General features: G+C 53.4%; 1 protein-coding gene across 10 annotated transcripts in view; it reads right to left on the bottom strand.

Moving 5' to 3' along the window:
• LOC122363642 (calcium uptake protein 3, mitochondrial-like) overlaps nt 1-26,028 on the bottom strand; it is a 57,240-nt gene that overhangs the window by 6,798 nt on the left and 24,414 nt on the right. For 2 of the 10 annotated variants that reach the window (XM_043333148.1, XM_043333156.1), the window contains exons 4-11: nt 17,414-17,461; nt 16,664-16,746; nt 14,687-14,773; nt 12,228-12,294; nt 10,535-10,591; nt 3,095-3,215; nt 2,203-2,331; nt 1,229-1,392 (exon numbers count right to left, since the gene is read on the bottom strand). In XM_043333148.1, the coding sequence (XP_043189083.1) occupies nt 1,229-1,392; nt 2,203-2,331; nt 3,095-3,215; nt 10,535-10,591; nt 12,228-12,294; nt 14,687-14,773; nt 16,664-16,746; nt 17,414-17,461 (756 nt within the window). Of the gene's footprint in view, nt 1-1,228; nt 1,393-2,202; nt 2,332-3,094; nt 3,216-7,698; nt 7,750-10,534; nt 10,592-11,637; nt 11,692-12,227; nt 12,295-14,686; nt 14,774-16,663; nt 16,747-17,413; nt 17,462-26,028 lie in introns of all 10 variants that reach the window. The other 8 variants (XM_043333149.1, XM_043333150.1, XM_043333151.1 and 5 more) reach the window with 8 other exon arrangements.

Below are 26,028 nucleotides of genomic sequence, written 5' to 3'. Positions count from 1 at the left end.
TTTGTCCGGTCGCACACCCGTCAGTATCCGGGCCGCGCAACCGGCAGTATCCGTCAGTGTTCGTCAGTATCCGTCAGTCAGTGTCCAGCCGCACACCGTCCGTCCGCCCGCCAATATCGGCTCCAATATCGGCTCACAACTGATGGCCGCCATTGATCCCGACACAGAGCGACAATCGATGTCATAGACCACCGGCCAGCTGCCCGGCAAATGATGACGCGCCGCTAAACAGACACCGTCGGAGCTCTATTAAATTTGATATCTTATATACGCAACGTGTCTGTTCAAGAGACAGAATTCAATTTGTTCGACACGGTTCTTCCTGTATAGCCACTCATACGGCGAAGTTGCGGACGTCAGGGATTCGGCCTCTTCTGACATTACCGTAAGTAATGATGTGAGATCTAAGCAAACGAATATTAAGATATTTTGATATTTAAGGTTTCATAATGTCCATATAAAAATAACTATTTTGTCAAGCAGAGCCACTAGCGTCTGGATTTGATAAATACATTCAGTTATTATTCACTTGATATAGTTTCCTGGATGATTTTTTCCATTCAACAGTCCATCAAGCAGCTATCTGGGTAAATGTTACCTTCCATGATGCCAAGTTTGAGAGGCTACTGATGGTTTCGGGAGGTGTAAAATTCAGATTTACTTTGCATTGTTTTTTTTTTAATAAATGCTTTAAGAGCTAAACATAACCGCAGGTTGTTTGCAAATTAGACGAACAATTTTCGTTAAAATTGTATTTTTTATTGAAAAAACGGAGGAGTCCTCGCTTGCTGGTGTTTCCACAATAATATGTTGTCATGTTTTGTCGATTGCTGCGAATCAAGGTAGTGTTGGTAATGTGCGTCACCACGATCAGAGACACATGTTCCATTGTAATGAGCAACTCACCTCCCTCCCCGTAGTCACATATGCCGGCGCCGCGACCCGTCCCCACGGCATGACCCCGTTCAGTCGAGTGGCCACGTCAGACGCCATGTGTTCCGTCAGTCGCGCGGCCCCGTCAGACGAGTGTTCCGTCAGTCGAGTGGCCACGTCAGACGTCATGTACTCTGTCAATCAGGCTGCCGTGACAGCGCTCAATCCCTGCATCCGCGTCCCGTCACGATAAGGCCGCCGGGACGGTCTGCTGATCGCGCGGCCTCACACCTGACGGTTCACAGCGGCCCTGTCCCAGCAGCCGCGCGGGGCGCCGCCCGGCCGGCGGACCCACCTTGTGAGATGGGCTGGTCGGCCATCGTGTACATGCGCATGGCGATGGCAAAGTCCTCCAGCTGGTTGAGGAAGCTGCAGAAGTCCCTGAACTCCTCGAACGTGACGCCCCGCAACGACGTCTCCTCCATCCGCTCCACCAGCCGGTCAATGTAGAGGTCGTACCTGGCGGCGCCAGGGGTCACGGTCAGGTCAGGGTGGTTGATGTACAGGTCGCACCTGGCGGCGCCAGAGGTCAGGGCAGGGCCCGACCCCCCCCCCCCCCCCCGAGAGCAGCTCCCGGCAGCTCCATCGGGCCGGGTCCCACATGGCCGCCCAGTCAACTAATGCCAACTTCAGACAGGTCGCGGCACCAGCGCCATAAGTGGGGCGCTGAGTGGTCGGGCCGCCGCCGCAGCTGCTCCTCCGTCCCACACGTGCAGGTGGCCGCGCGGCCCAGCCCAATAATCCGCTCTCTGCCGACTAACGAGCCCAACTCGGCGCTGACAGCACCCCCCACGGCGGCGGCCACCTGATGCTGCCGGTCCGAGCCGTATTCCTCCCACCCACTACCGACGAATACGGACGGCCGCCGGATGAATGCCGTCCCTCCCTCTCGTCTCCGTCTGAATGCGCGGCGCTCCCTCCCCAGTCGCCGCACGTCCCGGCGGCGCTCATCAGACCGGGGCGCGCCACCACCCGCTCTGTGACCGTCCCCCGACCCGGCCCGTGTACAGACCCCCGGCGGCCCGGCCGGCGCCGATATTGGGCGGACGCTATTCACACCGTCGGCGGCGGCATTCAGGAGGCGCAATGGAGCCGCTCATTGCGGTCAGCTCGCTCTCCGACCGGCTGTAAGGCCAGAGAGGTCGGCCGGCGGCCCGCTAACAGCAGCCGCTCCCGAGAGCGGCGGGCGGGTTACTATTGGTTCGGGTAGGCGGGGTACGCACAGGTCCTGGTGGGTAGGGTACATACTGGTCCCGGTAGAATACGTACTGGTCTGGCCGCAGGTAGGTGTAGCGCAGCAGGATCTTGGCGAACTCGACCTCGCTGATCTTGTGGTAGCCCTTGGCGAACTCCTGAAACTCGATCTCCAGCACCTCCTCCTGGAGGTTCTCCATGAACCTGCGGCAGACGGGCAGACAGCGCGTCAGACTGGACGGACAAACTGCCGGCGAGGATCGCGCCCGACAGCGCACCGGCCGCCTGACAAGTGGCCGTCAGTGGTCACAAATCCGCCGTCCGTCGGCAGCTGTCGGCCCGGTGCCGACGACGACTAACTACCGCCGGCTTCAGTCGGCCGGCCGGCGACCGGCGACTGCGGGGCGCCGGCCGGTGACCGGGCGCCCCGCCGGTTCCGATGGGGCCCGTCGGCGGCCGGCAGACACGCTGTAATTGCCGCGACTCTGCACCGCAGCCCATCGACCCCGCGACAACAGCGGTGTGGCGCAACAGCGGCCACGGCGCTAACCCACCGGAGCCGCCCCCTCCCGCCGGGCAGTGGAGACCCGCGCACGGTCCGCCCGCGGGCGGGGGACGGGGCCGGAGAGCGAGGGGAGGGAGGGCTGAACTCAATCAGCCAACACGCCCCTGATTATTGTATCCAGCCGAGGACACTATTTGCCCATTCTGTTACTACTTATTGGTAGAAGGGTTATCACTTTAAACAGTCCTAAATGTGAAATATATCCTTTAAGCGACGGGAAAATGTATTGAAACATCATCAAACGTTCGAACGGTGCACTCAATCATTGTGAGGCAATGAATGCAAATGCACCATGAATACCAAATTAATACCTTAATGCAATGAAAGCAGGTCAAATATAAGCGTCCCGTAACTCGCTCGACTGGACTCACTGTTTGAGCCCGTGATCGCCCTCGGACTCACTGTTTGAACTCGTCGTAGGAGAGCTCGTGGTCGCCCTTGGGGCCAAAGAAGTGCACCAGCAGAGTGGTGTTGACCTTTTTCTTGTGCTGCAGAATGTCATCCTCCACGTCCTCGTCAGAGCCTGTACACCGAGCTCGGTCAGCGGTCAGCGGCTGACACCGCGACACGGAGCCCCGGTCAGCGGCTGACACAGAGCCCCGGTCAGCGGCTGACACGGAGCTGAGCTGCGGTCAGCGGCTGACACGGAGCTGCGATCAGCGGTCAGCGGCTGGCACGGAGCTCCGGTCAGCGCACAGTGTGGCCGAAGACCAGTTTAGCGCGAATTTAATCCCAGCGCCGCTCGGATCCACTGAAAATGGTTCTCTGGTTCCAAAACTGACATTCACCCCTCGCCGGACCTATTGGTTTTCAAAATACGCGTCGGCCGAAGGGGGGGGGGGCGGGGTACGACCCCCGTCACTGTTTCGCCCCTGATGAAACTAGAGCCTCGCGGAAAAAACGAGCGTGTGTGCCGTTACGAGACGCAGCAACTGGTATCCGATTTTAAGGTCTCTGGTTAACCTGTGACCTCTGAGGTCAGGTAGAGTGGCCCAAGGCACGGATTCGTTTTTTATTAATAACTTCGCGAAAAAAGCCGCAGAGCCGCAATTTTGGCATCATCGTGTTCGCCTCGCTCAGGTGCGTCGAATGGTATACTTTTTGTTCGGCTTAAGTCAACTTAAGGTGTTGACCTCGGGTCAAGGTCAAGTTAGAGCCCCCCCCCCCCCAGATCACGAAGTTGGTCGAAGGATGTCATGTTGCATATCATTCGATTTGGCAGGTCTTCCTGAGTCCATTGGTGGCTTTTCCGACTCGCTAGCTCAATTTGATCGGGAATTATTGACGAAAAACTCTTATTACCCTAGTGACGTCATAAATGACGTCACGTAAGGCCAATAATGCAAAAGTGAAGCATCGGACCTTGCAAGGAGTGCATGAAATCACGATTCCGTGTGCTTGAGATAGTTAATTAGGCTGGAGCCTGTTCGGCCGCGCCGCCCCCGACCTTGGTCAGGTCACGCCGGGCGGCCGACTAGACATGTTCAAAGCTGAATTGACGGCAAATAGGCAAAAAGTGGCAGCTGAAACTTGCTCGCTTATGTTCAGAAATGTGCGGAGAGTTCAGCCATGCCCTATTCGTCATATCCATTTTTATCCATTTTGACATTTTCCAACTTCTTTATGAAATACTATCGTGAGAACGATACACATGCAAGGCTCCTGTTCTAACTCATTAAACTCATAAACCATTCATTGGAAAGCTACCATGATAGCAGAAACAGCTTCATCATGAATTGTGCTATCCGGTGATATGCTATTTTCTCATATATCTTCTCGAAGCTTCCGTAAAATTTTTATTGAAAACTGGACATATTTCTCAGTACCATAGCCCGATTTCAGGAACCGGAGCGTGGGTCTACTTTCGGCAGGGATATAAGTCCTCAAATGATAAAGTGGCTTAAAAATAAGGCTCTATCCGATAACTTTGGGCAATTTCCTACCCACTGATATGTATAAATAACAGTTTATCGAAAGTCGGGTTTTTGATTAAATTCGCGCTAATCTGGTATTCGGCAAGACCGTGCAGCGGCTGACACCGCGACACGGAGCCCCCGGTCAGCGGCTGACACGGAGCCCCGGTCAGTGGCCGACACGGAGCCCCGGGCAGCGGTCAGCGGCTGACACGGAGCTGAGCTGCGGTCAGCGGCTGACACAGAGCCCCGGTCAGCGGCTGACATGGGGCTCCGGTCAGTGGCTGACACGGAGCTGAGCTGCGGTCAGCGGCGGCCCGCCGTCACCGGGTCACACAGCACACCGACCGCTGGGGGAGGCGTGTGGACGGACCGTGATATTAACCTGCCCGGGGACCGGCCATCAGAGGCCGGCTGGACTGGACCCAGCAGAGAAAATAACTGAACGTTTGAAACTCCAGTTTTACAGGAGCTGGACATCATGAAGGGCGAATTTAGTGCGTGTGTGATCCGTATTTGTCGGACAAACGGCGACGCACAGGTGATCACGCAGGCGTGAAATACAAAACACAAAAAAGATATAAAAATAAGTGGAAGAATCCAAAAGGATACGACGATAAAAACAACGCAGCAATGCTGGCTGCTGCCAAGCAAGACAACACCCATTGTGCTCGCCACTCGAAAGCCGGCGCCGCCGTTAAAATGACACCGAACGAAGCAACACCAGACAGGTGGGCGGGTAACATTGAGATAACGACCAGCCAACATCGCAGCCGCGCAAGAAGCCCAGACGAGCGGCCATCGAACGAACGGAGACATGCAGCGGTCGGAGGCGGCCGGGCTGACCGTCCCATCTCGGTCCCGGGCCGAGTTAGTTTAGTTGAGTACCCCGGTCCCCTACCCCGGGCTGATCGTCCCATCTCGGTCCCGGGCCGAGTTAGGTTAGTTAAGTACCCTGTTCCAGTCCCCCACCCCGGGTTGGCCGTCCCATCTCGGTCCCGGGCCGAGTTAGTTTAGTACCGTACGTATCCCGGTCCAGTTCCCCACTCGGGCCGCCCTGGTCGGTACGCCGTGCGGTAGGGGAGGGGGGGGGGGGGGGGTCGGAGCTGGAGTGGTGCAGCCCAGTTATCAGAGAGAAGGCCGTCCCCGGGACACCGGTCATCTTTCATGCCAGCAGAGAGCCTGATTGGTCCCAGGGAAAATGCATGACCTATCAGAGAAACGTACAACTCTGACCTTGCTGATGAATGTGACCATTGTCGCAACTTGCGAATGAAATAAATTATTCCAACAAGTGTGCATTGATGCGCAACTACCGAAATATCGCCTTTCATCAAATGATGAAATGTTTTTCAGCCCACGTCCAGAGAGAAGTTGGGCGAGCGCGGTATGTTTTGAAGACTCTCCATAGATCTCCAGCCGGAGCCATTTGGCCGACACCGACCGTAGTCCATCTTCGGAGGGGGATCAGCCCTCAGCAGAAGTCCAGGCACGCGTCACCATTGATTCGACAATCCACTTGGCCGAATACAACAGAGGGCCGCCGGCCGTTGCCACTCCGAGGAACAATGCCAGATGACGCCCAGGGTTTAGCAGCAGCTCACCAGGGCACGCACAGTCAGATCCACCCAACCCTGGTGGCACGGCGCGGGCGGAGAAACTGCAGAGGCACCCGGACGGGGCAGCACGCCGGCCAGGACACGAGACCCGTGCACCGGGACCCGCCGCGGAAATAGGCGCGCCGGCCGGCGGCCGCTAATAGCACCGGTGCGTGGAGCGCCATACTCGGCCCGGCCGGCTGGCCCAGGCTGCACGAGAGGTCGCGTGCCGCGTTGACCCACAGTGCATAGGGCAGGCTTCCGCGCCATCTCGGCTCTGCGACCCGACGGCTGAGCCTCCTCGACTTATCATACGGGACGGCATTAGCTATGTTATATTGGCTAACACGGCCGCTAACGAATCCCAGCCGCCCGATTAACGGGCTCCGGAATGCAGTGTGCAAAAGTGCCCGCCTGGCACGGAGCCTCAGGTGTGTTGCGGCACAGCATTGCTCACGGCGCTCACACCAAGAGCCATCAGCCATCTGGCGGCAGACTGACGTACTACAGACGTGTTGCGGCACAGCATGGCTCACGGCGTTCGTCGCCAGAGACTGGTGTACTAGCGGCAGACTGGTGTACTAAAGACGCGTGTTGCGGCACAGCATGACTCACGGCGTTCGGCGCCAGGGCCATCTAGCGGCAGACTAGTGTACTAAAGACGTGTTTTGCGGCACAGCATAGCTCACAGCGTTCGTCGTCAGAGCCATCTAGCGACAGACTGGTGTACTAAAGACGCGTGTTGCGGCACAGCATGGCTCACGGCGTTCGTCACCAGAGCCATCTAGCGGCAGACTGGTGTACTAAAGACGCGTGTTGCGGCACAGCATGGCTCACGGCGTTCACTGTCAGAGCCATCTAGCGGCAGACTGGTGTACTAAAGACGCGTGTTGCGGCACAGTATGGCCCACGGCGTTCACCACCACCTGGCTGTGGATACGTGCAATGCCATGCGCCAGTCTCGGGTCTCTCGACACTGAGCGACGGGGAATGAGCCACAGATGCTCGCAAAACTTTGATCCAACATAGGACCGCCCAGCACCTACTGTGTGAGACATTGGGCGCGTGACGGTGCGCTGATAAGAAGGGAACATTAAAGGTAATATACATATATAGCGGAATGTTAAATGTAATACACATACCGGCAAATGGTTAACTACGCTAAATCACTTTTGCTCACCGCCCCTGCACCCACCTGTGGACCGAAATATGGCCACTAGACCACCGGACTGACAGCATTCAAAGAGCCTCCGGACCCAGGTCCACACATTCTGCGTGCAGAATAACAGCTCCTTCCCACTGAGCGTAGTGCCACTCCCCGAGTCGTTCCAGTGTTAGTCGGTCCTTCAGTTCACCGGTTAGTAGCCCGAGTCGCGCCACAGCCGCCGTGTCGAGAGTGCCGCCACCGTTCACGACCGCCGCGCAGGGTCAGTTCAGAGGGCTGGCGCAGTGGCCGATGGTGGCCAGTTAGGACGGCGCGGTGGCCGGGCCGTACCGTACAGACGGAGCTCGGCGGAGCTGGCACCCGGCGCTGGCGGCGGCGAGCCTGATCGACAACGAGCCCGCGTCCAGAGCCGCCACAGCAAGCAGAGTCAGCGCCGTCCGTCAGCCGAGTCAGCAGAGTCAGAGCGCAGCAGCAGCAGCAGCAGCAGCAGTCAGCGGCGGTCGAGTCAGAGAGCATAAGCAACACAGCGGTCAGTCAAGTCACACACGGTCAGTGAGTCATACAGTCAGCGGTCAGCACACAGTCAGCGGTCAGCCGAGTCACACACAATCAGCGGTTCGTGGTCAGCAGTCACACACAGTCAGCGGTCAGCAGTCTCCAGACAGCGGTTCGCTGTCAGCCGAGTCACACACAGTCAGCGGTCAGCAGAGTCACAATCAGCGGTCCGTGGTTAGCCGAGTCACAGTCAGCGGTCAGCAGTCACACACAGTCAGCGGTCCGCGGTCCGTGGTCAGCCGATTCAGCACGTCACGGGTTAGCCGAGTCACAGCCGGTTAGCTCCACTACACAGGACCGGAATTTCTCTTAAAGAGACCCTCGCACCTTCAAAAAAGTTAATGAACTAGCATAAAAGTGATGTCCCTTGGTTGGGAAAGATCAAAATGAATATCGACCAAATTTCACTGAAAAATATTCACTGGTTTTCAAGATATTAGGCTTTTACTTTTGTTTACTTTTTGGGATCTCCGCTGTTTCTAGCGACTTATTTGGAAGCAATAATTTGGACGTCTCGAAGTGCGGCAGACGTTGCGCGCAAAGCAGTGCATACTGTATACCACCACGTGTTAACGATGAATTTAGTCTAAGATTTAAAAATCGTTAGATCTCCGCTGACGTCACAAATTTTAAGGAGGCATTCCAATGCATTAGCCCCTTAGAATCCGAAAACTGCAAGTTTGAAATTCCATATCTCCGAATTAAAGCATGTTTCGATGTTGTGAGTGCCCAAACCGGTATTTGCAGGCCATGGCTAGTGGCCACCAATTTGGCTATCTCAACTCAAAACTAATGTTAAGGTGGGATGGTCACTTTAAAACGACTTCACACGTCATTGACAGGGTCGCTGATAAACGCCACCGCAGCTGACCTGACTGATTTACATTATTAAGTGGCGGTGTTCCAGCAGCCTGCCAGGTGGCCGACACAACTTTGATGCAACTTTGACCGCTGTCCGATAGCGCGCCGGCGACGAAGACGGATGGGCACGGTTCAGCGGGACCCGCGGGCAGCGGCCACCCTCAGTATGCTAACCGCCCGGCGGGGACAGCCCGACAGTCCATCCAATCACAGCCGGACGCCGATAAGGTGTCACCCGAGACCGGCCACCGTCCGTCCCGTGAACGACCTCCCGAACGACGGTCAGCCGTCGAGGGGACACATCCTTCGGACGGTCAGCTGCTGACCTCCCCCGACCGGTCAGCCGTCACGGCACCGGACGGTCCGGATGGCCACCACCGGACGGTCCGGCCGCCCCGGACGGTCCGGGGACGGGCGGTCCGGTATGGTCGCCCCAGAGCCGTGCCGAGAGTCGTAAACAGCACTTTGGGTGGTAACGCGGCGATCGAACTGGTGATATTGGGGCCACGAACTGGCAACTGATCCCAGCTCTAGTTCATTGACGCAAATCGATGCAATGTTCATCGTAAGATGCATTTGTTATGTTGCATACCAAATTTTTGATATGTTAAATCACAGATAACAGTAGTACTGGATTGGAAACAGAATGTTGGCAGTTGCAGTAAGAGGCCGAATGTTTTTATGCGACGGCGCCAAAATGAGATTCTCGCGTGCTGCTGGGTGGATAATTTGTGTGTTGTGTATTGCAAGAAATCGTCTTTTTTGCGTTTTGTCGCTTACGTTTAAAATCGAAGCTACCAAAGTTACTTTCATTTGCTTAAAAATTAAAGTATTTCACTTTTAATTTGATCATTTAGAGGGCACAATGCGTGGTGTTTTCATTAAAAAAAATTGTGGTGCAAAGCCTTACATACGTAAAGGTACATCAACAATGGAGGAGGGGAATGAGCGGTAAAAACCTGCCGTTCTGGCTACAACCCAACGAACCAAGAGGAACAAAAGATTAGAACAGGAGATGTCTCACATGCCACCTATTCGCTTTTCTCACCGAAACATCTCTACGGGCTCAGTGGGTTGGCGCCATGGGTCACCGTGACCGGGCTGAGTGGGATCAGGGCTATTCCGCGGTGTGTGAGCTGCATTTCAGAAAGGAAGATTTCGAAGAAGATCGGTCATTTCGCACCGGCATGCAGAGACAGCGCCGTCGGCTCAAGAGCGGCGCAGCCCTGTCAGTATTGACCAGCGTGGATTACGCGATGCCCCCTGTGCACGAGCGGCCAGCGAAACGCCATGGCATCCGGTTAAATATATCCCAAGCAATTAAAGGAACATAAAGCAGGTATTAATTCGAGGGAAATAAAATGTCAGACAAGTAGCGCGGCTTTCGTTTTATAGATGCCATATTAATAGTCAATATCGAGGGTGAAGGGCTCGTGAAAAATAAATGAACGGCATATGTTACAGTGCGGCTGCCACGTTCAAAGCGCCGGTTGGTGGTATTGCTCATCACACATGCTCCATCAAAATGTAAACCGAGGGAAAATAAACCAATGGCTAAACACCACAGCTGGACCAGGACAAAAAGAGCAGCCGAACTGAGCTAATGTGAGCTGAGCTGAGCTGGGCTGAGCTAGGGTGGCGGGTGAGCCGGCGCGGCGGTGCGGTGCCGCGGCTGGCCGGCCGGCCGGAGCGGGGTGGTGCGGCGGGCTCGGCGCCGGCCGCGCCCTCAGCCGGATACACTGCCACTTACGAACGCCGCGCAGAATGGAGACTCGCTCCTGCGGGTCCCTGTCCAGATCATACAGACCTGGGGCGGCCGGAGCCGGGGGAGGGGGGGGGGGGCAGCTGAGATACCGCGGCACACGGCGGCCCGACACACCCCGCACAGAGACACACGTACAGAGCCGGCACCAGAAGCGGCGCCGGCGGTCCCAGAGGCGCGGAAAGCACAGGCCGCCCCAGAGGCACAGCACACTAAGCACCAGCCCGCGCCATCCCATCAGTCGGGGAGACAGAGACACGCCCGCGGCCCTCGACAGCAGACCCACCTGTAAGGTACAGACCACGCCGGGCCTAGCCGGCACACACTGCCACACAGGAACAGTGCGAATACACGGACAACTACGCACACATTACCGACCAACTACGCCAAAACTTCCTACCGAAGCCTGCTACGAGACGGCGACACGCGAGTGCTACTGGTGGTGCTGATGATTTAGTCTAATTTAGGCGCTTCTGGGGACCAGTCGCCCACAAAACATTTAAGTAGGTCTAACAACGGCATGAATAGACCAATTGCACTCGCGTGTCAAGCTCTACACAGGGCATCTCCGTCTGGAAGGACAGACTGCGGACGGCGGACGGCGGAGGACGGACAGACTGAGGACGGCGGAGGACGGACAGACTGCGGACGGCGGAGGACGGACAGACTGCGGACGGCGGAGGACGGACAGACTGCGGGGCACATCTCCGTCTGGACGGACAGACTGCGGACGGCCGAGGACATACAGACTGCGGACGGCGGAGGGCGGACAGACTGCGGACGGCGGAGAACGGACAGACTGCGGACGGCGGAGGACGGACAGACTGCGGACGGCGGAGAACGGACAGACTGCGGACGGCGGAGGACGGACAGACTGCGGGCGGACGGCGGAGGACGGACAGACTGCGGACGGACAGACTGCGGACGGCGGAGGACGGACGGACGACGGACGGACGACGGACGGACGACGGACGGACAGACTGCGGACGGACAGACTGCGGCGCAGCGCGGCCCCGGAGCCGGGACAGATCAGCCGCGGACACACAGACAGACACACAGACAGACAGACAGACACGGACAGGGAGACGTACATGGCGCGAACAGGGCGTCCTCCTTGGTCAGCGCCCTCCTCACCAGGTGTACGTCTGTGGGCGGAGCGGCGCACCGCGGAGCGGCTGGCTCAGACACCGCTCCACACCGACACACACCACAGTCACAGGCAGTCACTGAACTCAGCCAGCAGCCGAACAGGGAGCATTAGAAACCACTCCGAACTCGGAGCCAATATCGCCACAAACGGACGCAGCCAGTGACACATTTTCTCAAATCCATCCGAGAGCGAAATGGATTGCAGCGATTAACGATGCACACTCGGCAGGCGTTTAATCAAAAAGGCACTCAGTTCTCGTCGCTCGGACGTCAGGCCATTAGCAGCTGAGGCCAGTTCATTCATATGTCAGCCCGCCGCGGATAAATCACTGAAACGGGGAGGCCGTCACAACACCAAACACGCGGCCGGCTGGGACACATGGTTCGGCGGCCGTTCGGTGCACCGGCGGCCGGGGGAGCGCGCGGGGTCTCTCAGTGACGGTCCAGCCCACAGGTGCCGCCGCGGTGCCCCGTCCCACCCGTCCCCACCCCGCGCGGGTCAGACGGGCCGGCGCGGGGCTCGGCCGCCTACCTTCAGCGTCGGTGGCGCCGCCGGAGCCGCGACGCTCCCGCCGAGCGTGGCTGAATATCTTCTCCAGCTGCGGCACAGACAGACAGACACACGGCGGCCGGTCAGCGGTCAGCGGTCAGCGGCGGTCAGCGATCAGCGGTCAGCGGTCAGCGGTCAGAGGCAGGGACTGGCAGCCGGACCAGTACTTCTCCGGCAACGAAACGGCGCCGTATTGTGACCCAGATTAACTTAGAATGAGCAAACCAAGTAACTCATGAAACACAAACTGATCTCTAAACTCGGAACACAATATTGAATATGTATGATAGATAATAACCAACTGTAATCAATATACACGAAAAATACGTACAAAAGTGCACGAAAAGTGATACAGAACAAAGAGTAAAGAACGGGAGCGGGCACAGACGTCAGCGTCAAAAGCTTGGCGCTTCAGACAGTGAAGCTGAAGAAAGCAGACTGCCGCGACTATGTAGAAATCCAACACAATCTACAAAGATGTTAGTGGCAAGAAACCGCAAGACATTCCACGTTAGTGCTGCTGGATGACATCCTGACACCACGACGGACCAGGGACGGTACTGGCACCAGGCGGCGGGCGGCGGCGGACGGACCAGCCTCGGCTACAGACCACGAGTCGACTACAGATCAGCATCGACTACGCACACGGCCGTCAATGACACACAGCCCGCTAACTGCGGCACCACGGAAAACGCTGCCATCGGAGTCGGCGGCCGCGGCCACTAAACACATACACACAAACACGCACACACACTCGCACACACGGGCAGAGGGGGCCGCGGGCACACGGACAGAGGGGCGGGCTGCGGCCGGCACAGAGCCGGGCCAGGCAGCTGCGGCAGGACGGGCGGGCTGCGAGCGGCAGAGAGCGGCCGGGCGGGGCGGCCGGCCATCCCCGGCACACTGGACCGTAGCGGCCCCGGCCGTCGGCGTCTCGGTTGCATTTTACGGTAAGTGCCCCATGGGAGATCGGTAATGGAGGTTACGGTTGTTTATGCCTTCCAAATGGCGCAGGCTTCTTAAACTAGGCATACTTTTCTGAGAACTTTCCTTAGCCACGGAAAAGCCGACGGAAATTTGTATTTGTCACCAAATAAAGAGGCAACGTCTTGTGAAAATGGCAGTGTTAACTGGGCCGAGCGCGACTCTTCGAACTCGTTCCCATAAAGAGTTCCGATGAAATTGTATTACGGAGAGCGCCGTCCACGGGTGGACGGTATCTGATATCTGGGCGGCTGATCCCGCCGCTCCCGGCCATAGAATGCAGCTGGCTGGCCCGGCAAAACGGAACTATCGCCGAGGTAGCCCCAGGCACGGCCGCCGGCGTCCATTGGGCCGAGGCCAAGGCCTAGGGACATACCTCTTCAGAGTACTCATCACCAGCGGTATTACAGTGTAACCCTGGTCGGGGCCTAGTGGACGTTCTATGGCCTCATCACCGGGGTCCAATGGGTGCTCGTGCGATACTTATGACTGTGGTCCAATGTGCGCCCCTGGTGGAGGCGACAGTTAGCCCCCGGGAGACAGGGGTTGATTTAGGATGGACTGAGCCGAGTTCGTCTACTCCCATCCCTCTCCCTGACAATCAACATGTCTGGCCTTACATTCGCCCGCATAGCCCGTAAAGTCACTCCGTGTTTAATGGTAACTTGGCGGCCGAATTTCGCAGCCTCTGAGTGGGTCTGTGCCTTCAACCTTGACTTTTACAAGTTTGCCGGATATAATGCGGCAGCCCTATCAGGTCCGCCGGAGTTCGATAAAATATCCATGGTCTTCCAGAGACGACACTCCACAGGGCCATTAGCCACTGACGGACACTGAGCCCGTTCATTGTCAATTGACGCCCAGCAATCGGATTTTAAAACGCTGCACCTCGCGTCCTGTTTAGAGGCTCTAAGCACTATTCAGATCAGAAAGAAGTTAGTGTCAACTGCTCGAGCTCAGGCACCACTGCAGTGAAGACTAGGCGGGCATGAAACAGCCCAAGATACGGCTACTCTGTGGTCGGGTGAGCCCCACCGCGCCAGTGTTTGATGCCGTGCCAGTGTTTGACGCCGCGCCACTAGTGTCTGACGCCACGTCACTCCAGTGACTGACGCCGCGCAAGTGTTTGACGCTGCGGATTTCGGCAAGCCCTTAGCCAAGCCGGTGCAGGCGAGGGCCAAATTACAGCCCGAAGCAGTGACACAGGCGCGAGGATCTGCAGGCAGTTTGAGGCAGCGTGCCCGCCGAGGCTTTAGTTGACAGGTCGGTGTTTGGACGGGGCGCGGCCCGGCAGGCGACAGCACGGCAGACCGAGCGCAGACGGCCAAACTGAGCCCGAAAGCCGGTCCGCCGCAGAGACCACAGGCAGGCAGAGAGGGTGAGTGAGAGCCAGAGCAGCGAGAGACAGAGACAGAGCGGCCGCTGGCGGCGGGTTCGGTCCGGGCGGGGCAACTCACGGCGGCGCGCGTGCGCTGGTAGTCCTCCTCGTCTGATAACGTTACGCGCAGCTCCTCGAGCATGTTTAGTGCCATCAGACGCAATATCTGCAGTTACAGAGCTACGGTCACCGAGGCAGCGGCAGGGCAGAGGCGGGGCGGCGGCGGGGGCGGTGGCGGGGGCAGGGACGCTGTGGCAGGCTCTCGCCGTGTCCAAATAGTATGTCGCCGGTCCTTGGGCGATTTCGTGCACTCTGCGGGGCCGCCTACAGGCAGTTTGTCCCAATTAATAGGCTTTGTCTCGATGTCGAACGTTATAGGATGTGGACACACAGAGGCGGGTGCAGGGGCGACTGGGCGACAGACGACGGACCGGCGCTCGGCACGGCGGCCCGTCTCTACTGGAGGAGCGCCACCGCAGCGCGGCCGGCGGCGCCCCCTGCGCGGCCGGCCGGCCGGCGCGCCGCCCGTCCCCGCCGCAGCCGGCCCGTGGCGCCCCCTCACGGCCAGTCACTGCGGGTCACTGCCGGCCACTGCCGGTCACTGCCGGTCACTGCAGGTCACTGCGGGTCGCCGGGCCGTCCCACTGGGAGCAGAAGCGGCGCGGCCACGTCCGTGCTCGCCCGAGTCCGTAGTATGGTGCACTCCCGACACAGAGGGACCACTTAGAGGGCAGCGCAGACGCAGCAGAGAAGAGAAGAAAGGCAAAACGACGTATACACAGTGCAGAGAAGAGCGCAAGGAGAGAAGAAGAAGCGGAAAAACAGAGGCCCGATCAGCCGTGGGGACAAACAGAGGGGGCCGACAGCGGGGTATGTGCAGCGCCGGCGCCTCTCCAGTCCTCAGTTACCGCCCGAACGGGAGTCCTCTGGTTAACCAGTCACAGACGCACATCCACATACGAGCGCATCAATACAGCACACAGGTCACACACGCGGCAGACTATATCAACAGCGGCAGTAAAAAGGGGGACGATCAGGGAGCAAGATCCCCACACAGCCAAAACACCCTCTCTGCATGAACCTTAACAATGGTGGCTGGAAGAAGATGACGAAGTGTTCATTTCTTCACTGCTGCGAGGGCGATTCTGAAGGGTGGAGAGAATTTTCTACATATATGTACTTTTCGATATTTAATAGCAACTCAAAGCAAAAAGCCAGACGAACACAACAACTTTATACGGATAAATAAATATGAATGTGCTGTCTGATAACAACTTAACATATATGTTATCATATCACCAAGGTGTGATCTTTCAATTGTTCCGTCAAAATTCAATGAAGCCTCCCAGCATTTAGTCTCGTTGTCTACTCTACCCACCCACTACCCCCTTCGGTGAGTCAATAGAGAGCCCACACTGCCCATCAGACTGCACATGGTCCCACACTGCCCATCAGACTGCACAGGGTTCCACACTGCCCATCAGACTGCACAGGGTTCCACACTGCCCATCAGACTGCACAGGGTCCCACACTGCCCATCAGACTGCACAGGGTCCCACACTGCCCATCAGACTGCACAGGGTCCCACACTGCCCTATCAGACTGTACAGGGTCCCACACTGCCCATCAGACTGCACAGGGTCCCACACTGCCCATCAGACTGCACAGGGTCCCACACTGCCTATCAGACTGCACATGGTCCCACACTGCCCATCAGTCTGAACAGGGTCCCACACTGCCCATCAGACTGCACAGGGTCCCACACTGCCCATCAGACTGCACAGGGTCCCACCCTGCCCATCAGACTGCACAGGGTTCCACACTGCCCATCAGACTGCACAGAGTCCCATGCCCATTAGACTGCACAGGGTCCCACCCTGCCCATCAGACTGCACAGGGTCCCACACTGCCCATCAGACTGCACAGGGTCCCACACTGCCCATCAGACTGCACAGGGTCCCACACTGCTCATCATACTGCACAGGGTCCGACCGAGCAGCCGCCCATCGCCCCTCCCCCGTCCCGAACAGCTCTCTCCGTCCCCAGCGGTACGTACCACGAGGAACTCTGTTCGGCTAACACGCTCGTTGCCGTCCGTATCGAACATGTTGAAGGCGATCCGGAACCCCGTGGCCGGCTCTGGGGAGACGGCGAGAGACGGTGAGACGGGGCGGGACGGGGGTGAGACGGGGGTGAGGTGGCGGTGGGACTGTGGCGGTGAGGTGGCGGTGACACGGGGGTGAGGTGGCGGTGAGACGGGGTGGGACAGGGTGATGTGGCGGTGAGATGGGGTGGGACGGGGTGAGACGGTGGCGGTGAGACGGGGCGGGACGGGGGTGAGACGGGGGTGAGACGGTGGCGCGGGGCGCGCGGGCACGCCGCCCAAACAGACGACCGGCACAGTGACGACAGACCACTGTACACTTTGGAAGACAACAAACGACAAGTCGAATCAAAATTTACAGTGATTTTTTTTTCAGGCATTTGCATTCAACTTCAACGAATCCGAAAATCCCCTTTTAGCGATAACTGGACACCAGAAGTCACAGTTGGAGTCGAAAACAGGGCCGGAATTTTTGGAGAGAAGCGGTTTGGTTCGTGCGCCAGTGCTGTCTGTGGTTTCAATGACGGAAAGAGGCTTCACACTTTTAGCGACCGTTCAACGGTAGGGGAAACCCTAGACTAGGCGAAGCGCAGGGAAGGGAAACACATCAGTACCACTTTTCAGGAAAACAGCGGTTATACAATAATGAGCGGCAGCAGTGAGTCACGGCCACGGCCGGCAGCGGGCCGGAGGTCAACTTACTCGTGAGAACGGAGAGCAGAAACAGGTACTCGGTGTACGATATGATGCCTGGAACAGCGCGGCGCGCGGCGTCAGACACACACCCAGTCCGCCGCGCTAGTCGCCGAATCGATTACCGTCAGCGACACTTATCGCAACATCGGGTCAGCTGGCACAGACACATTCAGTAAAAACAGACATGTGCGGCAAAGCGCGACAGGAAATTAGCAACAATGCGCTGCCGGCAACGGAAGCTGAGAGTCACTTATTGCCGTCAGTCAATTACGGTGACCTAATGCCAATTAAAAGTACCTAACATTAATACCCCCTATGACTCAATCACATCCGCAGGGCCGTGTACGCCAACGAGTGCAGCCGGGGGCCGCAGCACTCTGGCCCGTTACTGTCACTATCCAAACCAGGCGCGCAGAGCAGGGCCTAGCCAACCGGAGACGACTAGCCGCCAATGGTAAACGCTGTGCAGCCGGCAGGTCAGCAGGCTGAGTGCACAGAATGTCAGACCGTCTGTACCGTCCGTACCGCCCCGGGCGGCTGGCAGACAGTGTCAGACAGACTGTGTCACAGACAGTGCCGCTGGGGGGTCTCTGTCTGTGTCCGTGACGCCGGCCTGATTGACGGCAGTGTCACCAGCAGCAGCAGCAGCAGCAGCAGCAGCAGCAACGGCGGCAGCGGCGGCAACGGCAGCGGCGGCGGCCGGTAGCCGGTGACAGCGCCGGTAGCGGCCGGCAGTAGCAGTGACAGCAGGAGCGGCGGCTGGTAGCCGGTGACAGCCGGTGACAGCGCCGGTAGCGCCCGGTAGCCGGTGACAGCCGGTGACAGCGCCGGTAGCGGCCGGCAGTAGCAGTGACAGCAGGAGCGGCGCCAGTAGCGGCGGCACCGGCGGTCCCGGGGACACGCAACTGGCCGGTGACGGCGCGCGCACCAAGGCCGGCCGGCCGACCTCCGGCGGCCCGGCCCCACCAGTTCCACCGGCCGGCACCGACCCGCGCTCTGCCGCCGACCAGCGCTCCGCCACCGACCTGCGCTCTGCCGCCGACCAGCGCTCCGCCACCGACCTGCGCTCTGCCGCCGACCGCTGCGGGCAGCGGCACTGCGCTCCACGACCATCGGGGACCGACCACCGGGCGCAGGGGCCCACGACCGGGCGCAGTGGGCCGACCACCGGGAGCAGGGGCCCGCGGACACCGGGCGCGGGGCCCGCTGACACCGGGCACAGGGGGTCGCCACCGGGCGCAGGGGTCCGCGGACAGCTGGCGCCAGGGGCGTAGGCAGGGGGGGGGGGCCACTGGGCCATGGCCCCCCCCCCTTGGGCGCCGAAGGCGCCCTTTGCGATTGGAGGGCGCCGAAGGCGCCCTCCAATCGCAAATGCAATTGTGATATAATCGAATCGAAAAACAATCGCGACTGGAGGGCGCCCTCCAATCGCGAATGTGTTTACAGGGAAAATACGGATGGAGGGCGCCCTCGGAGGACGCCCATTCCAAATACGCCCTCCAAATACGGTTGGAGGGCTCCCTCGGGCGCCCTCCAACCACATTTGTAGGCTGTAGCTCTCTAAGCGTAACGGTGGTCGCCTATGTAAGCCGCTGTCCTGTAAATAAGCGCCCTCTCACCCGAAGGCGCCCTCCTGTAGGTCGCCACCCTGCTACACATTGCCGCCCTTCTGCTGATCGGCGTCCTCATAATTATTGGCGCTCTCCTACCTATTGAGCCCTCATGTGAAATTTTGAAGGCCGCCTTTCTCCCTTTTGGCACCCTCTTGTTCAGTGCCGCCCTCCTACCTATTGGTTCCCTAGTCCTTCCTGTTGAATGTTAATCGGGGCCCTTCTCCTATTGGCGCCCTCGTGTAGATCGCCACCCTCCTAACCACTGGCACCCTCCTGTTGATCACCGCCCTCCTATCCACTGGTACCTTCCTGTTGACCAGCGCCCTCCGCACAGACGCCCTCCTGTTCGTGTCATCCTCTTGAGCAAAGGCGCCCTCCTCACCATTGCCACCCCATTTTAATCGTCACCCTTCCGCTCATTGGCGACTTCCAGTTGATGACCGCCCTCCCACCTATTGGCGACCTCTTGTTGATCGCCACCCTCCTATTGGTGCTCTCCTGTTCCTCGCCACCCTCTTACCTGGTGGCGCCCTCCTGTTGATTGTTGATCGGCGCCCTCCTACCTATTGGTGCCCTCCTGTTGATCGCTGCCCTTCTATCCATTGGCGCCCTCCTGCTGCTCGCCAACTTCCTACCTATCGGTGCCCTACTGTCGAAACTCGGGATGTTGATCGGGGCTCTTCTACCTATTAGTGCCCTCCTGTGGATCGCAGCCCTTCTACCTATTGGCAACATCCGTTGATCGCTGCCCTCCTATCATTTATTTACTCCTTTGGCATGTTTTTCAACTTAGTCGTTCTATTGCACATAGTTTTTTTTTTTAAATTTCTAAATAGTCCGCCATCCATTAACAGATGGCCAGGAGTGCCCCCACCGCAGTCCCAGCGACGCACAGAACCTTACGTTAACCCAGAGAACATAAAAAGAACTAGTCGCGGCACTCCCTGCTAAGAAAGTGAAATAAACACAAAAAAAAACAGAATGATATCATGATACCATGCAAACAGATAAGTAGTCACGCCAAATCCAGCAATGACTGACCGCTATACCGATGCTACCCCATAGGACCACATACATATCAGAAAGCAAGCATGCAATTTAGAAAAGTGATAAGCAAGTGAGTAGATTCGCATGCACAAAGCAATGCCAAAACAGGTAACACTCACTCACATGCACGCCCAACACATGCATACTAGATATATATATATACAAGGGTAGAGGCAAGTGCTGGTCAAAATTCATGCAAGGTCAATATATGCCGTCCTCCGGGTCTCATCCAACTAAGCGAGGCTTGTTGTTGGATGAAGCCCCAGTGGACGTTATGGCGTTTAGCTTGAAACAAAAACAAGGTATGTTTCTGGTTTTACAGCATTTATAAATTAAACAATTTCATATTTATAAATTATTTTTAATATAAAGGCTCAGAGCAGTAATTACCTATTTGGTTAATGATGAGACTGTATATGTTCTCTGTTCTCAGTATCGGTTCAAAAGGATATTTTTTAGATGTCTTTTAAATATTTGCCTTGACTGAGGTACTTCTTGTAGCAAGAAATCCCTCCCAATCAAGTCATTCCACAGTTTCGGTCCAAGGCACGTGAATGTAAAAAGCCTATAATTCCTGTTAGAGTGTATACGTTCAAAATGACATCTTGTTCTTGTTTGGCGAATGGGTTCAGGAGAAATATTAAGCAATCCTCCGATGGAGACAGGCAAGTCCTGTATAATGAATTTGTGCATGATGAGCATGATTTGTAGATGTGCTATTTCTTTTACTTTAAGTATCTTGTATTTTTTAAATATGGGGGTAGCACTTTCTGGAGGAAAGACACCTTCAATGAGCCTCATTGATCTCTTTTGTAAGATAACTAAATTTCTAATCTGACTGTCATAATTTGAACCCCATATGAAACAACAGTAGTTTATGTAGGGGAAGATAAGAGAATTATATAGTTGAAGAATTTGCTGTTTAGGAAGGAATCTTTTCACTCTAGCAATCATTCCTATATTTCTGCTGATTGTGTTACAGACGCTGCTAATGTGAGATGCAAACTTTAAATCAGAGTCAATGAGTATTCCCAGGTACTTAATTGTTGTCATTTCCTTTATTTTAACACCATTTATGAATGTATTGATATTTTCACTTGTTTTGCGTTTAGTATACACCTGTAGGAAGGTTTTTGATGTATTTATTGTGAGATAGTTGGCTTCTAACCAGTTTGATATGTTTGACAGCGCTATATTTACCTTGTTTTCTAGTGCTTTAATGTCTTTATGTCTGAAAAATATTGCTGTATCATCAGCATATAACATAAATTGCCCTCCTACTTTCAGATCAACTATGTCGTTAACATACAAAATAAACAAAAGTGGCCCTAAGATTGATCCTTGTGGAACACCAATATTAATTTCTCTGACATTTGATTGAGTCTCTTCAATTTGTACTATTTGCATGCGATCTTTTAGATATGACTTTATAATTTTGAGGCTGTTTCCTCGAAAGCCCATCCTATTTAGTTTTTGTATAAGTATAGTATGATCAACTGTGTCAAATGCTTTGGATAGGTCCAGGTAAATTCCTGCTACCAATTCATTCTCCTCAAAAGCTTTTGTTATATATTCTTGGATGAGCATTATCGGCATGTATGTTGAATGTTTTTTCCTGAAACCAAATTGATATTGTGAGAGGAGATCTTCATTTGCTATGAAGTCTGACATTTGGTTATATATAATTTTTTCCAGAATTTTTGACATGATTGGTAAAATACTTATTGGTCTGTAATTAGATAGACTGTCACAATCTCCACTTTTGTAGATCGGTTTTACTGACGCAATTTTCAAACTATTTGGAAAGATACCTGTTGAAAGGCATAGGTTGAAAAAGTATGTGAGCTTGGATAGAATTGATTTGTACGTTAATTTGAATAATTTTGAGTTAATTCCATCAATCCCTGCCCCTACGTCTTTAAGCTGCAATATCAGTTGTTCTATATATGTATCACTGATCTCAGAGAAATTAACAATTTCCTCATCTGAATGTTCCACATTTTGTAGGGGATCAGTGTTGTTTTCAGGAATATTTTGCTTCAGTGTTTCCCCTATTTCAGTAAAAAATCTGTTAAATTTTTCAGCTAATTTCTTTTTACTCTCTTGTTGACCACTAGATTCATTTTGCAACTCACTTGGCAAAACATTGCCTTTTTTCTTTTGTTTTAAGAGGTCATTGAGCATTTCCCATGTTCTTTTTGGATTACTTTCATTCTTAGAGAACTCTGATTTATAGTATGCTTTCTTAGCATTTAAAATTGCCTTGTTTATGCAATTTCTATATGCATTGTATGCTGTTGTATTTGTATTGTTTGGATTCTTAAGTTTGCTTGCAAATAGTTGGTTTTTGTGGTTGATGGAGCAGAGGAGTGCTGGGGTCATCCATGGTTTAACAAAACTGTTTTTCCTTGAGCATGTGATTGTTTTTGAACATAATGCCACTCCTTCCTTATAGGATTCTATTATTTGTTGACATGCAAGGTTAGGATCAGTTTGATAATTTAGATTTTCAAGTTTGGATATCAAATGTGATTTGAGTGTGTCTAATTTCCTGTAGTCAAATATTGTCTTCGTTTCATTTTTCACTTTTTGGAATTCATGAGCAATGTTTGTGGTGACAAATATTGGGAAGTGATCTGAAAGGTCAGATAGGACAATACCAGATGAGACAATTTTTGAGAGATCATTTGTGAAAATATTGTCAATAAGTGTATTTGAAGTTGATGTGATACGAGTAGCTTTGGAGATGGTTGGAAGGAAACCATAGCTACACATCAAGGTGAAAAAAGATTCATGGGCAGAATTACTATGAATTGAGAAAAGATCTACATTGAAGTCACCTGTGATGTAGGTGAGCAGGTTTAGAGAGCTTACAATAGATAGAAATTGCTCAAGTTCATTGAGAAATTGTACATCATTTTCAGGGGCTCTATACATTTGGCAAATCAGGAATGAGGGCTGCTTCTGATTACTTATTTGTAAAGTGACTACTTCAGCTGTAGTAAATTGAAAGAGGTGTACTTCCTTAACTGTTGTTAGGTTATTCTGATATGCAAAAACTGCTGATCCTCCACCAGTTTTTGACTTTCTACTTGTATAAAAAGGTTGATACTCTTTACCTAAGCAATACCTACTTTCGGTCTCTGGACAAAGCCAAGTTTCTGATATACAAACAAATGATATCCTATGGTGAAGTTGAGCCAAAAATGTAGTTATTTCATCTACCTTATTTACCATTGAGCGTGCATTCAAGTGAACAATCGATATATTACCTTCAAAGCAGGAAAGTTTTCTGATTTTGAGTGGTTCGTGAAAATCACAATTGAGTCTGATCGTGTCAAATTTGGAATGCGTTGTTGATATATTACTAATGTCATTTATGAATGGATCAAATGTTTTCGAGATTGTTTTGAAAGGACTTGCCGGACGGGCCAGTATGTATGACTTCTGGATACCTTCCCCGATTTACCCACCGTCGGACCCTCAACACAAGTGACTAGCGCTGTCACTAGGATTTTGAGGTGCCACTAAGGAAGAGGAATTTAAGTGTACAGTGAGAATAGTGAGGTATTCAATTATTGTGCTATTCTTTCATGTTTCTTGTACTACAAATGATTTTATGATTTTTTTTTTGCTTGTAGAAAAAAAAATCATAAAATGTTTTTATTTGTCATCAACAGATGATGAACGTATGTATCATTTATATTTATTTTGTTATTTCAATTTATAGTGAAAGGACAGATGACATTCATCAATAGACAATTCTGAATGCTTTGTTTCATTTAGGTACTTGAAGCAAGCTGTTTCATTCAGAAATATGCAAATTAAGACACTTGGTTCGTGCGTACTATATGCATTGTGTTTGTACTAAGCACTATTCCATTTGATAACCATGAGGGTAAGTCAAATTACTGCAATCATTGTTGTCAGCAGATGGTACTTGGTGACATGTGTTCAAATAGGCCAAATAGGTATTCATATTTGTTCATAGCAGTATGGCAATTATACCCAGGCAAGAGAAAGCAGGCACAGAGCAAGGAGTGGGTTGTAGTGGAGACCTCAGAGCAAGAGGTAAGCTGGTTTCTTAGGCATGTGCAGGCGAGCAGATATAGGTAACATTTTATCAGCCCCCACCAAATCTTCATCTGGCATCGGCATTTTGCTACTGATGACGCCATTCCTAGCAACCGAGCGTCCCTAGCAACCGAAAGTGAAGACGTTGCACCTCCAACAAACGATCGTCAGCTAATTTCGTCAGCAACAAAGAAATAAAATTTATGAATGTTATGTTGTGAAAATAACTTATGATAATAATTATATCATGATCGTTAATGATAAAATCCATACTTAGTAAAGCTTACGATACATCAAATTCGTAACGTGTGCAAAAATGTCTGACCCCAGGTCACTTATGGTCAGGTCACCAGGCAAAGTAAAGTGACCATGTATCTAAGGACTTCGTGATTCAGTCATTCCTACATTATACATTCCAGTAGCTTGAAAGTCAGGGTATGTACCTATTGCATGGGGGAATCAGTACCAACAATTTGTTTCTCTCAGAATTTGGATATGTGTGACCTAAGGTCAAGTCAATTTTGTGACCTCCATTATACGTAAATCAAAGGGAACACATATTGAAATGCTTTTCTTTTGGCTTAAAACAGCCTCAAACATCAAGAAACACAGGTAAACATGACATACTAGATCGAAAAAAAATTCTTCTATGACCCATGTATGCCCCTGAGGTCATTTTAGGTCATGAAACGTCTCCAACATTTTTTGACAATAGGTACATTACTTTAGATAGAAATATGCTAGAGAGCTGAAACGACCAATAATGTGTTCAGCTCAGCAATACAAATCGAATGGCATCCAACATAACCTTTTCTGTGACCTTGACCCGAGGTCAAATTCTTAACCCACGCATTTATAGGGAGAGGGGGGGGGGGGGTGGTCGACCGGACCCTCCCTCTCCTCCGTTTTTGGCGAATACCTCACTCGCGTAAAAGGTCGCCGATCGCGACAAAACTTTCAGTACCCTCGAGGTAATTAATTCTAAATATACCCTAAAAATCTGACGCTGACCAAATTGACCTTTGACCTGTAACCTATTCCTCGAGACCATGCTTGGCCGGAATCGCGATTCTGCGTATGTCAGCTCACATTAACCGCACGATTGCAGTGTTTTTTTTTTGTGGTTTCAAACATTTAAACATGTGAAATGATATTGGGCCCATGCATTATTGTGGGTGTCAAGGTCGCCTGAAGGTCAGGTCAGGTTATTGACCTTTGATGACCTCGGTTCACTTTTTCGAGTTTTACATGTTTCTAGGCTAGTTTTTGGAGTTGATTTCGAATTTAGCAGTTCTTTCGACAACTTCGAAGTAGTTTTGGTGCCTTCGTAACATGTTACGAAGCTGTCAGTGGCGGTTGACACCTACAATGAATACCCGGCTGGACCCCTGCTGGGTGACCTTCACCTGACCTGACCTGACCTGGCCTAAATGCATGAAGACATCATTTGTGATCAGAACTAACATGATATTCGTGATCAGCACCGCGAAAAACCTCACAGCAGCTACACTTTACGACGTTCTAACAGGTCCCGATTTTCCCGACTTTTGGGTCATTGACCTGATCTGGCAGGTCAACCGATGAGCTAGGACCTTAAAATTGGGTATCACCGGCTTGCTCTCGTCACGGGCAACACGTTCTTTTTTATGCGAGGCTCTATCTCAATCAGTGGCCAATGCCTCATCAAAACATGTTTTTCGCTCCGAGCATGTGCAATATGTATCTCTCGGTGCCGATTATTCCATATGTCAGTGGTTTGGTACCGGGACATGTGACCTACAAATTTGGCACCTGGACCTCCCTTGGAGTAGGATTGGATTGGACTTAAAGCTTCGATAATAGGTTTTTGTTCTCAATGTGTTTGTCGGCAAGTCACACGCGCCACGT

This window comes from Amphibalanus amphitrite, unplaced genomic scaffold, assembly GCF_019059575.1.
Source record: "Amphibalanus amphitrite isolate SeventyFive unplaced genomic scaffold, NRLGWU_Aamphi_draft 000632F_arrow, whole genome shotgun sequence".
In the NCBI taxonomy this organism is placed as follows: Eukaryota; Metazoa; Arthropoda; class Thecostraca; order Balanomorpha; family Balanidae; genus Amphibalanus; species Amphibalanus amphitrite.
Note: the sequence above shows the minus strand (reverse complement) of the source record. Positions and strands in the feature narration are given on the sequence as shown.